This window comes from Jaculus jaculus, chromosome 16, assembly GCF_020740685.1.
Source record: "Jaculus jaculus isolate mJacJac1 chromosome 16, mJacJac1.mat.Y.cur, whole genome shotgun sequence".
In the NCBI taxonomy this organism is placed as follows: domain Eukaryota; kingdom Metazoa; phylum Chordata; class Mammalia; order Rodentia; family Dipodidae; genus Jaculus; species Jaculus jaculus.
The window spans coordinates 58,368,156-58,387,450 of record NC_059117.1 but is presented as its reverse complement, the minus strand read 5'-3'; the positions used below and the strand labels follow the sequence as shown (position 1 = coordinate 58,387,450).

Sequence of the window (19,295 nt, the reverse complement as noted above, 5' to 3'; positions counted from 1 at the left end):
TATTGCAATCTATTGCCTTTTTGGTGGTGTTTTTTTTTTTTTTTTTTTTTTTGTGCCTGTCCTTTTTTAAATTTTTTTCTCAATTTTTATTAACATTTTCCATAATTATAAAAAATATCCTATGGTAATGCCCTCCCTTCCCCCACCACTTTCCCCTTTGAAATTCATTCTCCATCATATCCCCTCCCCATTTCAATCAGTCTCTCTATTTTTTTTTTTTTTTCGAGGTAGGTTCTCACTCTGGTCCAGGCTGACCTGGAATTAACTCTGTAGTCTCAGGGTGGCCTTGAACTCAACGGCGATCCTCCTACCTCTGCCTCCCGAGTGCTGGGATTAAAGGTGTGTGCCACCACGCCCGGCTTCTCTCTCTTATTTTGATATCATGATCTTTTCCTCCTTTTATGATGGTCTTGTGTAGGTAATGTCAGGTACTATGAGGTCATGGATATCCAGGCCATTTTATGTCTGGAGGAGCATGTTGTAAGGAGTCCTACCCTTCCTTTGGCTCTTACATTCTTTCCACCACCTCTTCCACATTAGACCCTGAGCCTTGGAAGGTGTGATCAAGATGTTACTCTGTATTCCAGTCACTTCGATACTTTCTGAGTCATCCCAAGGTCACTGCCATCTGAAAAGAGAAGATTCTCTACCCAAAGTGAGAGTAGCGTTATTATAAGGGTATAAATATTAAGAAAAGTGCTTACTGGGCAGTTTGGTAAATATAGTATATACATTTTTCCAGACATCAGCAGATGTTATACCCCTAGGGCTCATGACTACCCCTGTTTTAAGTTTTCAGTATCAGGATGTATTCCCCCCCATGGAGTGGGTCTCCAGTCCAATTGGAGGGCAGTTGGTTTCCACCATGACAGACGTGCCACTATCGCACCCGTTGGCTCATTTGGCCTGGCTGCCCAATTATAACACTCGCAGTGTCCACTGAGGTGTGTTTTTTTTTTAAGATTTTTATTTATTTTAGGGTGGGGGGATTGGTGTGCCAGGGCCTCAGCCACTGCAATCAAACTCTAGATGCTTGTGCCGCCTAGTGTGCATGTGTGACCTTGTTCTTGTGTCACCTTTGTGCGTCTGGCTTACATGGAGATCAAGATCTGGAGAGAGATTGAACATGGGTTCTTAGGCTTCACAGGCAAGTGCCTTAATTGCTAAGCCATCTCTCCAGCCCTGTTTTTTTTTTAATATGTTTTTGCTTATTTGTTTGAGAGAGAGAGAGAATGGGCATGCTAGGGCCTCTAGCCACTGCAAAGGAACTCCTTGTGCATCTGGCTTATGTGGGTCCTGGAGAGTTGAACTGGCATCCTTTGGCTTCGCAGGCAAATGTCTTAACCACTAAGCCATCCCTCCAGCCCTTGTTTTTTTGAGGTATATTCTCATTTTAGCCCAGGCTGACCTGGAATTCACTAGGTCGTCTCAGGGTGGCCTCAAACTCATGGTAATCCTCCTGTCTCTGCCTCCTGAGTGCTGGGATTAAAGGCATGTGCCACCATGCCAAGCCCTATATTTAATGTCTTTTAATTTATCCACTGCAGTTACACGAGGAATGGGATTGTATGTCAAATGTTAGAGCTGATTCTCCTATTGTAAGAACTCACAGATGGTGACTGGCATCTCCAAAGCAGTCGTCTCTATTGTTTTACCATGTTAACCAGTGTAAGAACTATCTGGTATTCAAGTAGAACAGAACTTCATGTTCTAGTTTATCCAGATCATTACAACAAATGAGTGAGATTATACAGCTGTTCTGGAGGGTTATTTATAAGCTTGATACTGACAGGCCTGAAATGTGTTTATGTTTCAGAATATTGATCTGCATGCCTTGACTGGGTGGATACCAGAAAGGATCGCAATGCATTCAGACAGTCAGACTTTCAGTAAGGATAATTCCTTCAGGATGCTTTATCAGAGGTAATTAATGTCTTTCTCTGCTTTTGTAGTAACCAAGACTCATGCCTAATTTATTTTGGCATGTGAGTGCTGGAAAGATCAGAGGACAGCTTGCAGGTTGACCCTTGTCTTCTGCCTTGTTTGAGGCAGGGTCTATTCTTTGTTCTGAGAGTTTCTAGAAAACTCTTCTGTCTCGGCTTCCATTGTTATGACAGGCATGGTGGTAAACACTTTAATCCCAGCATTTAGGAGGCAGGTAGGAAGATTGCCATTGGAATTTTGATGGGGATTGCATTAAATGTGTAGATTGTTTTCGGTAAGATTGCCATTCTCACAATATTGATTCTTCTGATCCAAGAACAAGGGATATCTTTCCATTTCCTAGTGTCTTCCACAATTTCTTCCTTGAGTGTTTTAAAGTTTGCATTATAGAGATCCTTCACTTATTCCAAGGTACTTTAATTTTTTTGATGCAATTGTGAATGGGAGTGATTCTCTGATTTTATCCTGTGTGTTTGTTGTTAGCATATAGGAAGGCTACTGATTTCTGTGTGTTTATTTTGTATCCTGCTACATGGCTATAAGGGTTTATCAGCTCTAACAGTTTGCTGGTAGAGTCTTTAGGGAATCATGTTGTCTGCAAATAATGATAACTTGATCTCTTCCTTTCCAATTTGTATCCCTTTTATGTGCATCTCTTGCCTTATTACTATAGCTAAGATTTCCAGTACCATATTAAATAAAAGTGGGGACAGTGGACACCCTTGTCTTGTTCCTGGTTTTAGTGGAAAAGCTTCATGTTGGAATATGCCCTTAATCAATATAAAGTGACCTTCCTCATTTTTCCTAACTACTGTTGGACTGAAGTCTACCTTGTCAGATATTAGGATAGCAACCCCTGCTTGTTTTCTAGGCCCATTTGTTTGAAACCCCTTTTTCCAACCTTTCACCCTACGATAGTGTCCACCCTTTGTAGAAAGGTGAGTTTCTTGGAGGCAACAAATTGAAGGATCCTGCTTTTTAACGCAGTCTGCAAACCTGTCTTTTGGTTGGGGCATTGAGGCTGTTGATATTAAGAGTTATTATTGAAAGGTGTGTATTTATTTTTGCTTTTTTTGTTGTTTTTTAGTTCTTCTGATTTTACCTTTGCTCTCTTGTAATTAATTAGTATTTAAGTATGGTTTGTTTTTTTCAGGTTCCTTATATTTGTGTTTTTCTTTCTCTAAAGTGTGGAGGATCCTTTCAAGTATTTTCTGTAGAACTGGTTTTGTCTTCAAATATTCCTTTAGCCTGCTTTTGTCGTGGAATGTGCTTATTTCTCCATCTATCTGAATGGATAGCTTTGCAGGATAAAATAACCTTGGTTGACATTTGTCCTTCAGAACTTGGAATACATCATTCCCTCTGGCTTTTAAGGTTTGTGTGGAGTAATCTGCTGTGACCTTAATGGACTTGCCTTTGTGTGTGACTTGATTTTTCTCTAACTGCTTTCAATATATTTTCTTTGGTTTGTATGTTTGGTAACAATATGGCAAGGAGAGGTTCTTTCTCAGGTTTTGTCTGTTTGGTGTCCTAAAGGATTCCTGTATCTGCATTGGCATCTCTTTGCCAATTTGGGGGAAGTTTTCTTCTATGATTTTGTTGAAGACCCCTACTATGCCTTGAAGTGGAATTCTTCTCCTTCTACTATACCCTGTATTGTTATGTTTGATCTTTTCATAGTGTCCCGAATATCTTGAAATTCCCATTTGTATTTTCCTATTAGTTTGTCTTTCTCTTTGTTGGACTATATTAGATCTGCCACCTGGTCTTCTAGTTTAAATATTCTGTCCTCACTTTCATCCATTCTACTGGTGAGATTTTCTAGAGTTTTTTGTTTCATTGACTCTGTTCTTCATTATTTATGTCTTGTATTGACCTCCTTATTTCATTAAATTGGTTTCCTGTGTCTTTCATCTCCTTGATTTCCTCTTTGATTTCTTTGGACATATTTATCATCATTCTTGTGAAATCTTTCTCAGGCATTTCCTCTAAATCAGTTTCACTGTAGGTCATTTCTGATACTTTAATACTTTTTGGTGGATTTATAGTCTTGATTTTTTTGGGGGTTTCTTGTGTTATAGTGCATATATTTTTGCATCTTAGATTAATTTAATGCTTGGATTTTCTAATTATCTGCAGTATTACTAGATGTATCAATCAATCTGGTGTTATATATCTTTTTAAAATATTTAAAAAATTTTTTTTTTGGTTTTTTTGAGGTAGGGTCTCACTCTAGCCCAGGCTGACCTGGAATTCTCTATAAAGTCCCAGGGTGGCTTCAAACTCACGGCAATCCTCCTACCTCTGCCTCCCGAATGCTGGGATTAAAGGCGTGCGCCACCATGCCCGGCTCTATATCTTCAGGGGAGGAGCATAAGGTGCTAGGTGTGGCTTTTAAGACTCTGAGTATCTATAAAAGTGACTCTAGATGTTGGATTTGCCTGCTATGACAATATTCAGGTAGGCTGAGAGGGGCAAACTATAGGCAGATTCTAAAAGTTAACTAGTCAATGTACACATTCAATGAAAAACAGCACTGAGTATTTATGCAAGAGTAGATATTATGACAGCCAGATCCTTTAGCAAAGTCACAGTCCCTTAGGATGTGTGTTGCCACACACCCTAGATCCTGTCAACTAGGAGGTTCAGATTTCTGGTCTGTTGAGGGTTCCAAGTTAGCTTGTGACCAAGTGAGACCCTTTCCTAATGAACAAGAGGAAACAAAGGCACTATCAGTCAGGAAGCAACAAATGACAAGCCCCAAATATAGCTTATTTATTTAAGAATGGCAGATCTGCTGGGCGTGGTGGCGCATGCCTTTAGTCCCAGCACTTGGGAGGCAGAGGTAGGAGGATTGCCATGAGTTCAAGGACACCCTGAGTGAATTACAGTTCAGCCTGAGCTAGAGTGAGACCCTACTTCGGGGAAAAAAAAAAGAATGGCAGATCTGACCATCCATCAGGTTTAGCATGTATTTTTTTTCCTCAATTTTTATTAACATCTTCCATGACGATAAAAAATATCTCATGGTAATACCCTCCCTCCCCCCTCCACTTTCCCCTTTGAAATTCCATTCTCCATCATATCCTCTCCCCATCTCAATCAGTCTCTCTCTTATTTTGATGTTATGATCTTCTCCTCCTCCTGTGATGGTCTTGTGTAGGTAGTGTCAGGCACAGTGAGGTCATGGATATCCAGGCCATTTTATGTCTGGAGGGAGCATGTTGTAAGGAGTCCTACCCTTCCTTTCTCTTACATTCTTTCCGCCACTACTTCTGCATCAGACCCTGAGCCTTGGAAGGTGTGATCAAGATATTACTCAGTACTCCAGTTACTTCTTTCCAGCACCATGATGCCTTCTGAGTCGTCCCAAGGTCACTGCCATCTGAAAAGAGAAGATTCTCTACCAAACGTGAGAGTAGCATTAATATAAGGGTATGAATATTAAGAGAAGTGCTTACTGGGCAGTTTGATAAGCATAGTATATACATTTATCCAGACATCAGCAAACGTTACACCCCTAGGGCTTATGACTACCTCCGTTTTTTAAGTTTTCAGTATCAGGGATGTATTCCTTCCCATGGAGCGGGCCTCTAGTCCCAATTAGAGGGCAGTTGGTTTCCATCATGATAGACATGCCAGTATTGCACCTGTTGGCTCATTTGGTCTAGCTGGCCAAATATAAGGCTTGCAATGTCCACTGTTGAGTATCTTCACTGGTGATATCTCTTTCTCCCATTGAACTGCATATAGAATGGCTTCTTCCAGCTTTCTCTTAGCTGGTCTACATTGAGGAGGTTATCAGCTCAGTTCCAGCAGGTTTTCTCAGTGGCCTTGCAGTCCAAGTATGTGGAGTCTTAGGCAATAGGATATTACCATCTATTTTTGGTGGGACACTAAGGGCCTCAGCAATGGTCTATAATGTTTTGGAGGCATCAGGGACCTCCCTGGCCAACAACTCACTGGAAGGTATCCCATCCCTGGCACTGAAAATTTTCTAGCAACAATCTACGGCTCCTGAGTGTTCCATTGTCCAGAAATGGAGGATTCCATATGATTTATTTATATCCTCTTAAATTTTGATTAGCCCTCCTCCACCTTTTTAGCATGTAACTTATCCTGACATAGAAGGTGCAATTAGCACTTCCCATTCAAGCGTATATACCAGCTTTATTTGGTGGGATTGTTCTGGACCCAGTTATCATGTGCTCCTTCTTGGGTCCCTCTTTGCTGTACTGTGGGCTCAGGTAAGCTGGCTGGGTTTCTGGTTCACTGCTCTGATTGCCTGCGCCAGGTGCAGTATACGTAAGCTCCTTTCCCCAGGTCTCTGGTGCTTGTACTGGGGAAGGGGAGGTTATAGATGGTGGCTCTAGTTCTCCTGCTGATCCACATGATCCTGTACCTCACAAGCAAGCTCTGCTGTTGGTCCCTGCCGTCCTCCCTTCATGTTTGAGTTTGTGAAAAGTTCTGGTGTGAGTGGAGAATCTCCTCACCTGGTTTTTCCTGAAGCTCAGGCCGAGCCTTGGGGCTGTGGCCACACTGACCTGATTCCGCCGCTGCTGGAGCCGCTTCTGCCTGCCTATGTGTGACCTTCTTCATCTTTCATAACTAAAGTTGGTTTGAAATCTGTCCTGCCAGATAGTGCAACCTGCTTGTTTTCTATTCCCAATTGCTTGAAATACCGTTTTCCATCCTTTCACCCTAGTGTCCATCTTGTATGGAAAGGTGAATTTCTTGGAGGCAGCAAATAGAAGGATCCTGTTTTTTATCACACTCTGCAAACCTGTGTTGTTTGGTTGGGGCATTGAGGTCGTTGATATTAAGAGTTATTATTGAAAAGTTTGTATGTATTCTTACCATTCTTATTGTGTAGTTCTTTATTTTTTCTTAACATTTTATTGACAACTTCTATACTTACAGACAATAAACCACTTTCCCCTCTCTGTCATATCCCCTACCTCCCTCCATTAGTTTCTCTTTTATTTTTGATGTCATCATCTTTTTCTCCTATTATAATGGTCTTGTATTGCTAGGCACTGTGAGGTCATGGATATCAATGCTAAAATTTGTCTGGACAGTTGTATGTAAGGAGTGGTACCCTTCCTTTGGCGCTTACATTCTTTCCTCCACTTCTTACACAATGGACCTCAAGCCTTGGAGGATGTGATAGAGATGTTTCAGTGGTGGGCACTCCTCCATCCCTTCTTGTCAGCACCATGTTGCCTTTTGGGTCATCCCAGTAGTCATCACCATCTGAAAAGAGAAGTTTCTGTAACCAGAAGTGAGAGTAGCATCAATATATGAAAATTAAGTTTAATGCTTTCGTGGCAGTTCGGTGAGAATGATACATACATTTAGCCAGACAAGAGCAAGCTTTATACCCTTAAGGCTCATGACTTGCCCTGCCATGGGCTTTTGATTAGGTTTTCAGTATCAAGCATGTATTCCCTCCCATAAAGTGGGGCTCCAGTCCAATTAGAGAGCAGCTGGTTTCCCCCAGAGCAGATATGTCACTATTGCACTTGTTCAGTCATTTGGCCTATCTGGCCAAACTTGAGCCTTCCAGTGTTCACTGTTTCACCACTGATGACTTCTGTCTCCCAGAGGGCTGCATGCAGTGCAGCTTTTCCCATTCAGTTGGTTGGTCTGCAGAGGTTTTCTGCTCAGCACCAGCTTGGTTTCTCAGTGACCTTGCCATTCAGGCATATGAAATCTTCAGCAATTGGGTCTTAGCATCTGTTTCTCAAGGGAAACCAAAGGCCTTGGCAATAGCCTATAATGTTTTGGAGACAATAGGGCCAACAACTTGTTGGAAGGTATCACATCCCTGGCACTGAAAATTTTCTAGTAACAATCTTCTGGATGTTCTATTATTCAGAAAAGTAGGTTTTCATATATGTTACTCAGAATATCTTGAATTTTGATTGACCCTTCCCCCTGCCCGTCTTTTACACAGTCTCTTCCCCTGGCCTCATTTAGGCCTTTCCCCTAAGTCCTTCCCTCTCCTCCCTCCCTGATAGCCTTTTTCTAGCATATGGGCCTCTGCTACCAATTTTTGGTTCCAGCTCACACACAAGTCTATATATTTGTAGCTAGGATCCACATATGGGAGAGAACATGTGATGTTTGGCTTTCTGGGTCTGGGTTACCTCACTTAAGTATAATCCTTTCCAGATTGCCCTGCAAATTTCATAATTTCATTTTTCTTTACTGCTGAATAGAACTCCAGTGTACGGATGTACCACATCTGTATTACCCACTCACAAAGAATCAAGACAGTACAGTCCCACCAAAAATTATAAATCCAGCAGAAATGATCATCAGTGAGACTGTTTTAGATGAAATGCCTGACGAAGATTAAAAAAAAAAAAAAAAAAAAAAGATTTTATCTATACTCAAAGGAATCAAAGAAGAAAACAAACTCCTAAAAGAGAACAAAGGAAACCAGCTTAATAGAATAAGGAGGTCATTACAAGACATGAGTACGGAAATAGAAGTACTGAAGAAAAACCAGGCTGAAATTCTAGATCTGAAGAACACAGTCAGTCAAATAAAAAATCTGTGGAAGCTGGGCATGGTGGCACAAGCCTTTAATCCCAGCACTCTGGAGGCAGAGGTAGGAGGATCATTGTGAGTTCGAGGCCACCCTGAGACTACATAGTGAATTCCAGGTCAGCCTGGGCTAGAGTGAGACCCTACCTCAAAAACAACAACAAAAAATAAATAAACACTCTGTGGAAAGTCTCACCAGTAGAATGGATGAAGGAGAGAACAGAATAAAAATCATAAGGTCATATTTATTCTCTTGTATTAAATATTATTTCAGTGTGGTTTATTTTTTCCTATTTCCTTATGTGTGTGCTCTTCTTTCTCTTGAGCATGAAGGATCCCCTCAAGTATTTTCTTTAGAGCTGCTTTAGTGGTTATATATTCTTTAGCCCTGTTTTTGTTGTGGCATGTCCTTATTTTCTCTGTCAATTTGGATGGATAGCTTTGCAGGATAAAGTAATCTTGGTTGGCAGTTGTTATCTTTCAGAATACATCGTTCTAAGCCTTACTGGGTTTGGGCTTTTTTTTTTTTTTTTTTTTTTTTTTTGTGTGTGTGTGTGTGTGTGTGTGTGTGTGTGTGTGTGTGTGTGAGGTAGGGTCTTACTCTGGCCCAGGCTGACCTGGAATTCACTCTGTATTCTCAGGGTGGCCTCAGACTCACAGTAATCCTCCTACCTATGCCTCCTGAGTGCTGAAATTAAAGGTGGGCCCCACCACGCCCGGCTCCTTTGTGTGTGTGTTGTTAGTTTCATTGATTGATTTGGTAGAAAGGAGCAGAGAAAGAATATGGGTGCACCAGAGCCTCCCACTGCTGCAAATGAACTCCAAATAAATGTGCCACCTTTTGCGTCTGGCTTATGTGGGTCCTGGGGAATTGAATCTGGGTCCTTTGGCTTTGCAGGCAAGCACCTTATCCGCTAAACCATTTCTCTAGCCCCTAATTTGTGTGTTTTGTAGTTTATGACGGTGAAAGTTTCTTTTCTGATTTTTGTCTGTCTGGCGTTCTAAAGGCTTCCTGTATGTGCATTGGCATCACTTGCCCTATTTGGGGGAAATTTTCTTCCATAATTTCTTTGAAAATACCTGCTATACCTTTAGAGTGACATTCTTCTCCTTCTACTATGCCCTGAATTCTTACGTTTGATCTGTTCTTAGTGTCCTAAATGTCTTAAAATTCCCATTCATGCTTTCCTATTAGTTTGTCTTTCTCTTTGTTGGACTATATTAAATCTGCCACCTGGTCTTGTAGATATTCTGTCCTCTCTTTCATCCATTCTACTGGTGAGACTTTCTACAGAGTTTTTTATTTGACTTACTACTTTTCATTTCTAGTATATTTCTTATTGGTATTTTTTCATTATTTCTATTTCCTTACTCATGTCTTGTATTTCATTTAGTTGGCTTCCTGTATTCTCTTGGGATTCCTTCATAAGTTTGTTTTCTTCTTTCATCAAACGGTTTCAATGAAGGCCTTTTGTTGTTGTTTCCTGAGGTAGGGTCTCACTGTGGCCCAGGCTGATCTGGAATTAACTCTCGTCTCAGTGTGGCCTCAAACTCACAGTGAACCTCCTACCTCTGCCTCCAGAGTGCTGGGATTAAAGGCATGCACCACCACATATGAAGGTCATTTTTGATGTATTTATAGTTTTTGGTAGAATTGAATTGTCTTGATATTTTTGTGTTTCTTGTATTACAGAGATTTTTCCATCTTAAGTTAATTTGATGCTTGAGTTTTCTAATAATTGGCAGTGTTCTTAGCCATGTAAATCTGGCTTTATATATCTCCAGGTAGTAATTTAAGGTGCCAGGAGTAGCTTTTATACAGCAAAGTGACCCTAGGTGTTGTTTGCCTGCTATTCAAGTATTCTAGTAGACTGCAAAGCAAATTACTGGCAAATTCTTAAATTCAACAGAGTAGTATACACATTCAATCAAAATCAGCACAAGAGTATTTATGCAAGAGTAGGCATTAAAGCAAATAAGATAGGGGCTGGAAAGATGGCTTAGTGGTTAAGGCAATTGCTTGCAAAGCCAAAGGATCCAGTTGTCTTCTCCAGGGCCCACGTAAGCCAGATGCACAAGGGGGCGCATGCATCTGGAGTTGGTTTGCAGTGGCTGGAGGCTCTGGCGTACCTATCCTCTCTCTCTGTCTTTCTCTTTCTCTCAAATAAATAAATAAAATACATTTTTAAAAAAACAGATATTCTAACAAAACCACAGTCCCTAAGGTTGTGTATTGCCCCACACCCTTAATCCTGTTAACTAGGAGGTCGAGATTTCTAGTCTGAAATGGGTTCCAGGTCAGCCCGGGGGCCAAGTGAGACCGTGCTCCCAATAATGGCAGAAGAAAAAGACAAAGGCCCTGTTAGTCAGGAAACGTCAAAGACAACAATAGTCAACACCAAAATACAGCTTATTTGAGAATGATAGAGCAGTCCATGAATATATCAAATGTAACACATAACATGCCCTGACATGGAAGGTGAGATTAGCACTTCCAGAGCAGGCCTATGTATCTGGCTTTGTGCAAGTAGGCCCTGTTACCTTTTAAGGTGGCTTCTAGTCTCATCAATGGTGAGTGCCCACCTCGATCCCTCTTTTTTTTTTTTTTTTAAAGGTAGGGTTTTACTCTAGTCCAGGCTGGCCTGGAATTTACTGTGTAGGCTCAGGGTGGCCTCAAACTCACAATGATCCTCCTACCTCTGCCTCGCGAGTGCTGTGATTAAAGGCTTGCGCCACCACGCCTGTCTGGAGCCCTCTTTGTTGCAGTGTGGACTGTTAGGCTGCTTGGGTGGATGAATCTGGTGTTTTGATTGGTTGTGCTGAATGCTGTGTGACTGGGGGCCCTATTATTATTTTTTGAGGTAGGTCTAACCCAGGCTGACCTGGAACTCACTCTGTAGTCCCAGAATGGCCTTGAACTCAGGGTGATTCTCTTATTCCTGCCTGCTGAGTGCTGGGACTAAAAGTGTGTGCCACCACACCTAGCAGAAAAGATTTTTGACTTGTGGAAGTTTTCATGTAAGCCATTAGAAGAAAGGGAAAGATGGTGTTATCTGAGATTTCAAATGCATTTTCTTTCAATTTCTTGTCTTGTGGGGTTATTCCAGGTTTCACAAAGGGGACGTCCTCATTACTGCTTCCACCGGGACAATGACAGAAGCTGAAGGGGAGAAGTGGGGCCTGGTGCCCACACACGCTTACGCTGTTCTGGATATTAGAGAGTTCAAGGTGATGCCTTGCCTTTTTTCCATTTTTCTCATTTGATCAGCTGTTACCATATCCTAGACTATACCTGGACTAATGCAGTCTGACAAATCAAGGTTTAGGTGGAGTTCTTAGGCCATTCCACCTGTATAAATAACTGGAGATGGGAGATGAAGAGGTAGGAAATGAAAAGACAGGGACAGCACCGTATCTTTTTCTTCTTCATAAAAGTTACCACAGTTGAGGTGAATCCACACCTTCAGAAGTTCCAGACTACTTGTTGGTGTCGTCACAGTGGGAAGACAACTGGAACATGCCAGTGGTTTGTGTGAGCAAGTCTTTGTTTCCTTGAAGTCCTTGCATGTTATCAGGCCTCACAGATCCTTTCTTATTATGTGCCTGGCTAAGGTGTTGGAATGTATGACTTCATCACTTGTCAGGTTATTGTTATTTTTTAATGAAAACCCGATTAGTTCTATATATTAGAGCATACAAAGATTTTCAGGCCCCTTCCTTAATAGAATAGAAAGAATTTGTGATCAGTTGGCAAAAAACACCACCTATTATGTGTTATTTATACTCTTATTTTTAAAATTTACTGGGGCAAGATGGTGTGACCACGGGAGTGATCCAGGACCTCCTGCCCATTGCATGTGTCACATTGTGCATCTGGCTTTACCTAGGCACTAGGGAATTGAATGTGGGCAGTCAGCCTTTGCAAGCAAGCGCCTTTTAACTGCTGAACCATCTCTAGCCCCTGTTTTTGTTTTTTGTTTTGTTTTGTTTTTAAAGTGGCACACAGAGTCAGTAGCCTTGTTCTTAAAACATAACCTGAGCACTTTGCACTGCACCGAGCTCCAGCAGTTGCTGCCTGAAACACCTCAGCTCAGAATTAAGGTGACTGCTAGGAAATGCAGCGTCTTTGCTGCAGTAGTCGTCTGCTCTCATAGAGACATAATGACTGACTTGCATACCATGCCTCAGCATTTAAGTATCAAATTAGTATTTCCTTGGATTGCACTGTTAGAAGATTTGATTTTGTGTGGTAGTGCACGCCTTTAATCCCAGCACTTGGGAGGCAGAGGTAGGAGGATCACCGAGAGTTTGAGGTCACCCTGAGACTACATAGTGAATTCCAGGTTAGCCTGAACTAGAGTGAGACCCTACCTTGAAAAAAACAAAACAAAACTCAACAACAACAAAAGTTTGATTTTTAAAATCCCCATTTGGGTTGCTGACTTGAGTGTCATTTAAAAAAGGTTAAATGAAGGCTGGGTAGGTGGCTTAGCAGTTAAGGCACTTGCTGCAACGCCAAAGGACCCAAGTTCGATTTCCCAGGACCCATGTAAGCCAGATTCATAAGGTGGCATATATGTTTGGAATTCATTTGCAGTGGCTGGAGGCCCTGGCACACCCATTCATATTCTCTCTCTCTCTCCCTCTCTCTCTCTCTTTGCCTCTTTCTCCCTCCTTCAAATCAACAAATAGGAAATAAAATCTTTTTTTAAAAAAAAAGTTAAATGAATCTAAGCTTGGAATTTGGATAGAATTTCCATCAATTTCTGAAATGTCCCTAAAACATACTCCTGCCATTTATGTAAAATGGCATTCTCAGCATTGATGGTTATAAAATGACAATGTTGATTAGTTCTAAAAAATGCTTAAAGATGCTCTGTGTCCTACAATATCAATATATATTCATTCAAGATTTAACTCTTTGTAATTTTTTTTTGTTTATTTTTATTTATTTATTTGAGAATGGCAGAGAGAGAGAAAGAGGCAGATAGAGAATGGGCACACCAGGGCCTCCAGCCACCGCAAATGAATTCCAGATGCATGCGCCCCTTGTGCGTCTGTCTTACGTGTGTCCTGGGAAATCAAACCTCTAACCAGGGTCCTTAGGCTTCACAGGCAAGCACTTAACTGCTAAGCCATCTCTCCAGCCCAGGTTTTACTCTTTATATAAAAGTAAATAAAAGCTGAGCATAATGGTGCAAACCTTTAATCCCAGCACTCAGGAGGCAGAGATAGGAAGATTGCAGTGAGTTCAAGGACAGTGTGAGAATACATAGTGAATTCCAGGTCAGCCTGAGCTATATCGAGACCTTACCTCAAAAATAAATAAATCCAGCTATCTCACTGTGCAAGGTTGCTTTTGTCTTTAATAAGTGGTAAAATTATACATGCACCAAAGAGTTGTTTTAAAATAAATTTTTTTTAATTGTTTATTTATTTATTTATTTATTTGAGAGCAACAGACAGAGAGAGAAAGAGGCAGATAGAGAGAGAGAATGGGTGTGCCAGGGCCTCCAGCCACTGCAAACGAACTCCAGACGCACCCCCTTGTGCATCTGGCTAGCGTGAGACCTGGAGAATCGAGCCTTGAACTGCAGTCCTTAGGCTTCACAGGCAAGCGCTTAACTGCTAAGCCATCTCTCCAGCCCTAAATTTCTTTTTTAGAAAAAGTTATTTATTGGGGCTGGAGAGATGGCTTAGCGGTTAAGCGCTTGCCTGTGAAGCCTAGGGATCCAGGACTCCCATTAGCCAGATGCACATGGGGGCGCACACATCTGGAGTTCATTTGCAGTGGCTGGAAGCCCTGGTGTGCCCATTCTCTCTATCTGCTCTTTCTTTGTCTGTCACTCTCAAATAAATAAAAATTAAAAAGTATATTTAAAAAGTTATTTATTTGCAAACAAAAAGAGAGAGAGGGGCGTAGAAGAGAGACAGAGAGATTGGGCAAGCTAGGGCCTCTAGCCACTGCAAATGAACTCCAGATGCATGTGCCCCTTGTGCATGGGTCCTGGAGAATTGAACCTGGGTCCTTTGACTACACAGGCAAATGCTCTAACCGCTAAACCATTTCTCCAGCCATAAAGTAAGTTTCTTTATGATTAGTAAATGTTTGATTTATATATTTGTATTATATTTCCATAAACCCAGGGTCATGCAAAATTTCCTTGGGCAAAAAAAGGATTTCTTTTTGTTTTTTTTTGTTGTTGTTGTTTTCGAGATAGGGTCTCACTCTGGTCCAGCTGACCTGGAATTAACTATTACTCTCAGGGTGGCCTCAAGCTCATGGCAATCTGTCTCCCTCTGCCTCCTGAGTACTGGGATTAGAGGTGTGCACCACCATGCCTGGCTTCAAAAAAGGATTTTAAGTATAAAAAAAAAAAAAAAAAAAAAATCTAAAGGTCAAGGGAGATACTTAATTTTAATCCTCCTGTTACACATAAGTAAACATGCTTAGACTGTAACTGACTCACCAAAGGTTGTAACTTTGGTCCTTTTTTTGAATTCTGATTTCCAAGTAAATATAAATGTGTTTTCTTGGTTTTCACTGCTCCAACATGGACTGTGAATATTGAAATAAAGGTCCAGAGTTGAGATGGTTTTTAAAAGGCAAGAAATACTTGAGTTGCTAAGGCAGCATTGTCCATGGGAACTTCTGTGACGATTGAAATGGAAATGTTCTGTGTAATGTCCAGTGCATTAGCTACACATGGACACCTGTCTAACTATACATATAGTTAGTATAGCTGTTTGGAGTAGATTAACATTTACAGTTTTACTGTTGGACACTTGAATAACTGCACGTATGGTTAATGTATGGTCAGTGGTAGCTCTGTGGAGTAGATAACCATTTACATTTTTCAGGGTAGTGTCTCACTGTAGCCTAGGCTAACCTGGAATTCACTATGTAGTCTTAGTATGATTCTGAACTCCTACCTCCACCTCCCAAGTGTTCAGATTAAAGGTGTGCACCACTACCTGTGCTTGGACCCATTCACAGTTTTACTTGTGGCCATTGAACACTTGAATAACTGCATGTGTAGTTAGTGAAAGCTGTATGGAGTAGATAACCATTTAGTGGTGTTTTTATGGTTCTTTGTTTGTTTTGAGGTCGGGTCTTGCACTAGCCCAGGCTGAACTGGCGCTCACTGTGTAGTTCCAGGGTTACCTCAACACTCACAGCAGTCTGCCTACCTCTGCTTCCCAAGTGCTAGGTTTAAAGGCGTTCATCACCATATATGCCTAGTACTTTTTTTTAAAACTATGTATTTTATATATAATATATCTGCAAGAAGAGAAAAAATAAAGATTGAGATTGGGCACACCAGACCTCAATTTAACGTTATCTCCTATTATTTTTGTTTTGTGTAGGGGCTACGATTTATCCAGTTGAAAAACCCTTGGAGCCATTTACGTTGGAAAGGACGGTACAGTGAGAATGATATAAAAAACTGGACCCCAGAACTGCAAAAGTATTTAAACTTTGATCCCCGAACAGCTCAAAAAATAGATAATGGTAAATATTTCTTTGTAATTTTAATGCTGTGTGTGTGCTTATGTTTGTGTGGGTTTGTATGTGAGTGGAGGCCAGAGTCAGGCATCTTCCTCAGTCGCTCGCCACCATTTTTTGTTGTTGTTGTTCTGTTTTTTGTTTTGTTTTGTATTTGAGGCAGAGTCTCACTGAACTGATTCAACTAGAATAGGTAGCCAATAAGCCCTAGGGATCCTCCTATCCTATATGCCTCCCTGGAGCTGGGATTACAGGTGACTAGCATCCCTGGCTTTTACAGGCTCAGGTTTCTCATGCTTGTGCTGCAAGCACTTCACAGGCTGGGCATCTTCTCAGCCCCTTTAATACCATTTTTAATAGCATTTTTTTAAACAAGGTGAGATGTATTTAACTGATTTAAGTTATTTATAATTAATTTTTTTTAGATTAACAAAGACATTAATTTTTAGGAATATTTTGGATTTCCTGGGATGATCTCTGCCAGTATTATGATGTGGTTTATTTGAGTTGGAATCCAGCTCTTTTTAAAGAATCAACATGTATTCACAGGTAACTTTTTGAACATTTCAGAGTATGCTCTATAGTATTCTCTACCTTTAAAATGTAAGAATAGTCGATTTAGGAAGACCAGCATTCCCTCTTTTGTTATACTCACAGGTGACAATAGTAGTGAGTGATAATAGTAGTTTTCTATATTCATTATATATAAAAAAAGAAAAGTTAAAGAATAAAACAAAGTCTGGATAGCTTAATTGTATTTAAACACAACACTTTTTAAAGTAATGTTAAAAAGTTCAGCTTTTATGAGAAATGTAACCTCTACCATCTTTGTTGACTTTATCTTTTAGTACTTGGGATGCTAAGCAAGGACCTGTGAAAGATGCCTATAGCCTGGCCAACAACCCCCAGTACAAACTGGAGGTGCAGTGTCCACAAGGGGGCGCTGCAGTTTGGGTTTTGCTTAGTAGACACATAACAGACAAGGTACTGATGCCCTTCTCCTGACACACCATATGAAAATTCTTTCAAGTATAATTAGACTCTTAGTTTCATAATTTGATCACTAGGCTTGTTTCCTTTACACAGGTGTCCTGAAAGTGTTTTCTCAGATGAACATTTCCTCTAAGAAAATCTGTTCTATGATCATACAATCTGGTTGAGTCAGCTCTGAAGAAAGATGTGAGGGAGTTCGCTTTTCAGCAAGGATTTGAGGGCTGATTTATAAGAATGCTCTTTAAAAGCACCAGACTGTATTATTTATTCCCTCTGGTCCCTTTTGTGTAGTTTATACAACTTTGTGAGATCTGGCCTTTAAAATGAACTTTACTTTTAGATGACATTAATCTTGCTTTGTTTTGTGGGTCACTGTAGCCCAGGCTGACCTGGAATGCACTCTGTGGCCTCTAACTTGCAGTAGTCCTCCAAAGCCCGGCTCACTTTACATATTGTGAATGCAGACACTAGAATTCACTAACAAAGGGGATTTGAAAAAAGTGACCCGTGGGGTCTTGGTTGTAAAAGGCTGACTTCCTCAGAGTTTTATTTCATATCCATGTAGTCATTTATTGAAGTGACAGTTATTCAGAAAAACTGCTTTTATGTGACTAGCTAGCTGAAAGGAATGCTCTTGATTGAAAATTATTTTTTTTTTCTTTAACATTAAGAGCATTTGTAGCCCATTTTCATAACCATGTTGGATTCTTTGTAATTTTAGGATGATTTTGCAAATAACCGAGAATTTATCACAATGGTTGTATACAAGACTGATGGCAAAAAAGTTTACTACCCAGGTAAGATTCCCTAGGTAAGCAAATAGTGAACAAATAAATATTTATAGTAGTGAATGAAATTACAGGCTTTTTGTTTTGTCTTGTTTTTTCGAGGTAGGATCTCGGTCTAGCCCAGACTGACCAGGAATTTGTTACATAGTGTCTCATTCAGGGTAGTCTCAAACTCACAGTGATCTACCTCTGCCTCCTAAGTGCTGGGATTAAAGGAGTGCACCACCATGCCCAGCTGAAATGACAGTTTTTTGTAATGACTTGAAGGAATTAGTAATGCTCACTGGCAGACTATTCAGTGCCAGCAGATGGTGTCTTCCCATTGCTGCGTGTTCTGATTTGTCTTTAATTTAGGGGCTTTGGGATTTGGTATTCTCACTCATTGCTATCAGAATTTGATTCCTAAAATGAACAAAGGTCAGTTCTTGGGAAGTTCTTAAAACTATAATAAAGGGATTAAAGGGTAAATGACATGGTCTGGAGTTATCAGAACATTCTTGTTCTTCCTGAACTCCACGTGCTATTTCAGTGTCTTTTTGTTGTTGTTGTTTAGTTTTTTCAAGGTAGGGTCTCTCTCTAGCTCAGGCTGACCTGAAATTCGCTATGTAGTCTCAGGGTGGCCTCAAACTCATGAGATTTATCTGCCTCCCGAGTACTGGGATTAAAGGCATGTGCAACCACGCCCAGCCATTCTTGTTCTTTTAAGCTTTTATCAGAGGCAACCAAAGTGGAAGTAGATAAATCAGGCAGTTCTGTGTGAGAAATGATGGTGGTTTGAAGTTGGGTAGTAGGAGTAGAAAGACAAGTAGACACACTTAGTTGGGGGATTTTCAGGGCTTGTGAGTCATTGTGGGGGCAAGGATGATTCCAGTTCTTTTGGCTTGAGTGTAATGGTAAAGATACAAAGTGATTAGCTGTGGGAGAGAATGAATAAGTATGGTGCCAAGGCTTCCTACTGCAAACTCCAGATGCAAGTGCCAGTTTGTGCATCTGGCTTTACATGAGCACTAGGGAATCAAACATAGGCAGACCATCTTTGCAAGCAAGTGCCTTGAACTCCTCAGTCCCCAGCTGAGTCTTTTAAGTATTAAGAGGTCTGAGGTGGAGTGAGGATTCAGGCACATAGATAGATGGTATTTGAATAAAGGACTGTGTGCATCCTTTAGGTAGAGAGTTGTGGATTCAGTTGAATGTCCAGGACCTGACCCTGGAGGCTGAGCCAAGGATCAGGCACTGTTGGGATAAATGGAGAGTGCCTAATGAAATAGTGAAGTTCGCTGTATAACCCATGCAAAACACTAGTCCAAGAGGAAATGGATGCACATTAGTGTTTACTGCTGTCAGCTCAGAGAAGATGAGGGTGGAGAAAAGCTGACTTTGAGAAGGACAGCTTGGTGGAGGGGGATGGGCAGGTGTTGATTTCAGCAGAGACTGATAGAAGGAAGCTCTGCCAAGAAATGAGCCATTACCAGGGAGACAGAGTCAAAAGTGCCTGATGCTTATTCAGTCAC

The 19,295-nt window shown here is 40.9% G+C and overlaps 1 protein-coding gene across 4 annotated transcripts in view; it reads left to right on the top strand.

Annotated features, from left to right (window-relative positions):
* The window catches only part of Capn7 (calpain 7), a 60,595-nt gene that overhangs the window by 29,160 nt on the left and 12,140 nt on the right, over positions 1–19,295 (top strand). For 3 of the 4 annotated variants that reach the window (XM_045136038.1, XM_045136039.1, XM_045136037.1), the window contains 6 exons: positions 1,817–1,923; positions 11,604–11,724; positions 15,865–16,009; positions 16,453–16,552; positions 16,852–16,987; positions 17,718–17,793. In XM_045136038.1, coding sequence (XP_044991973.1) covers positions 1,817–1,923; positions 11,604–11,724; positions 15,865–16,009; positions 16,453–16,552; positions 16,852–16,987; positions 17,718–17,793 — 685 coding nt within the window. The remainder of the gene's footprint in view (positions 1–1,816; positions 1,924–11,603; positions 11,725–15,864; positions 16,010–16,452; positions 16,553–16,851; positions 16,988–17,717; positions 17,794–19,295) is intronic. The other variant, XM_045136040.1, reaches the window with a different exon arrangement.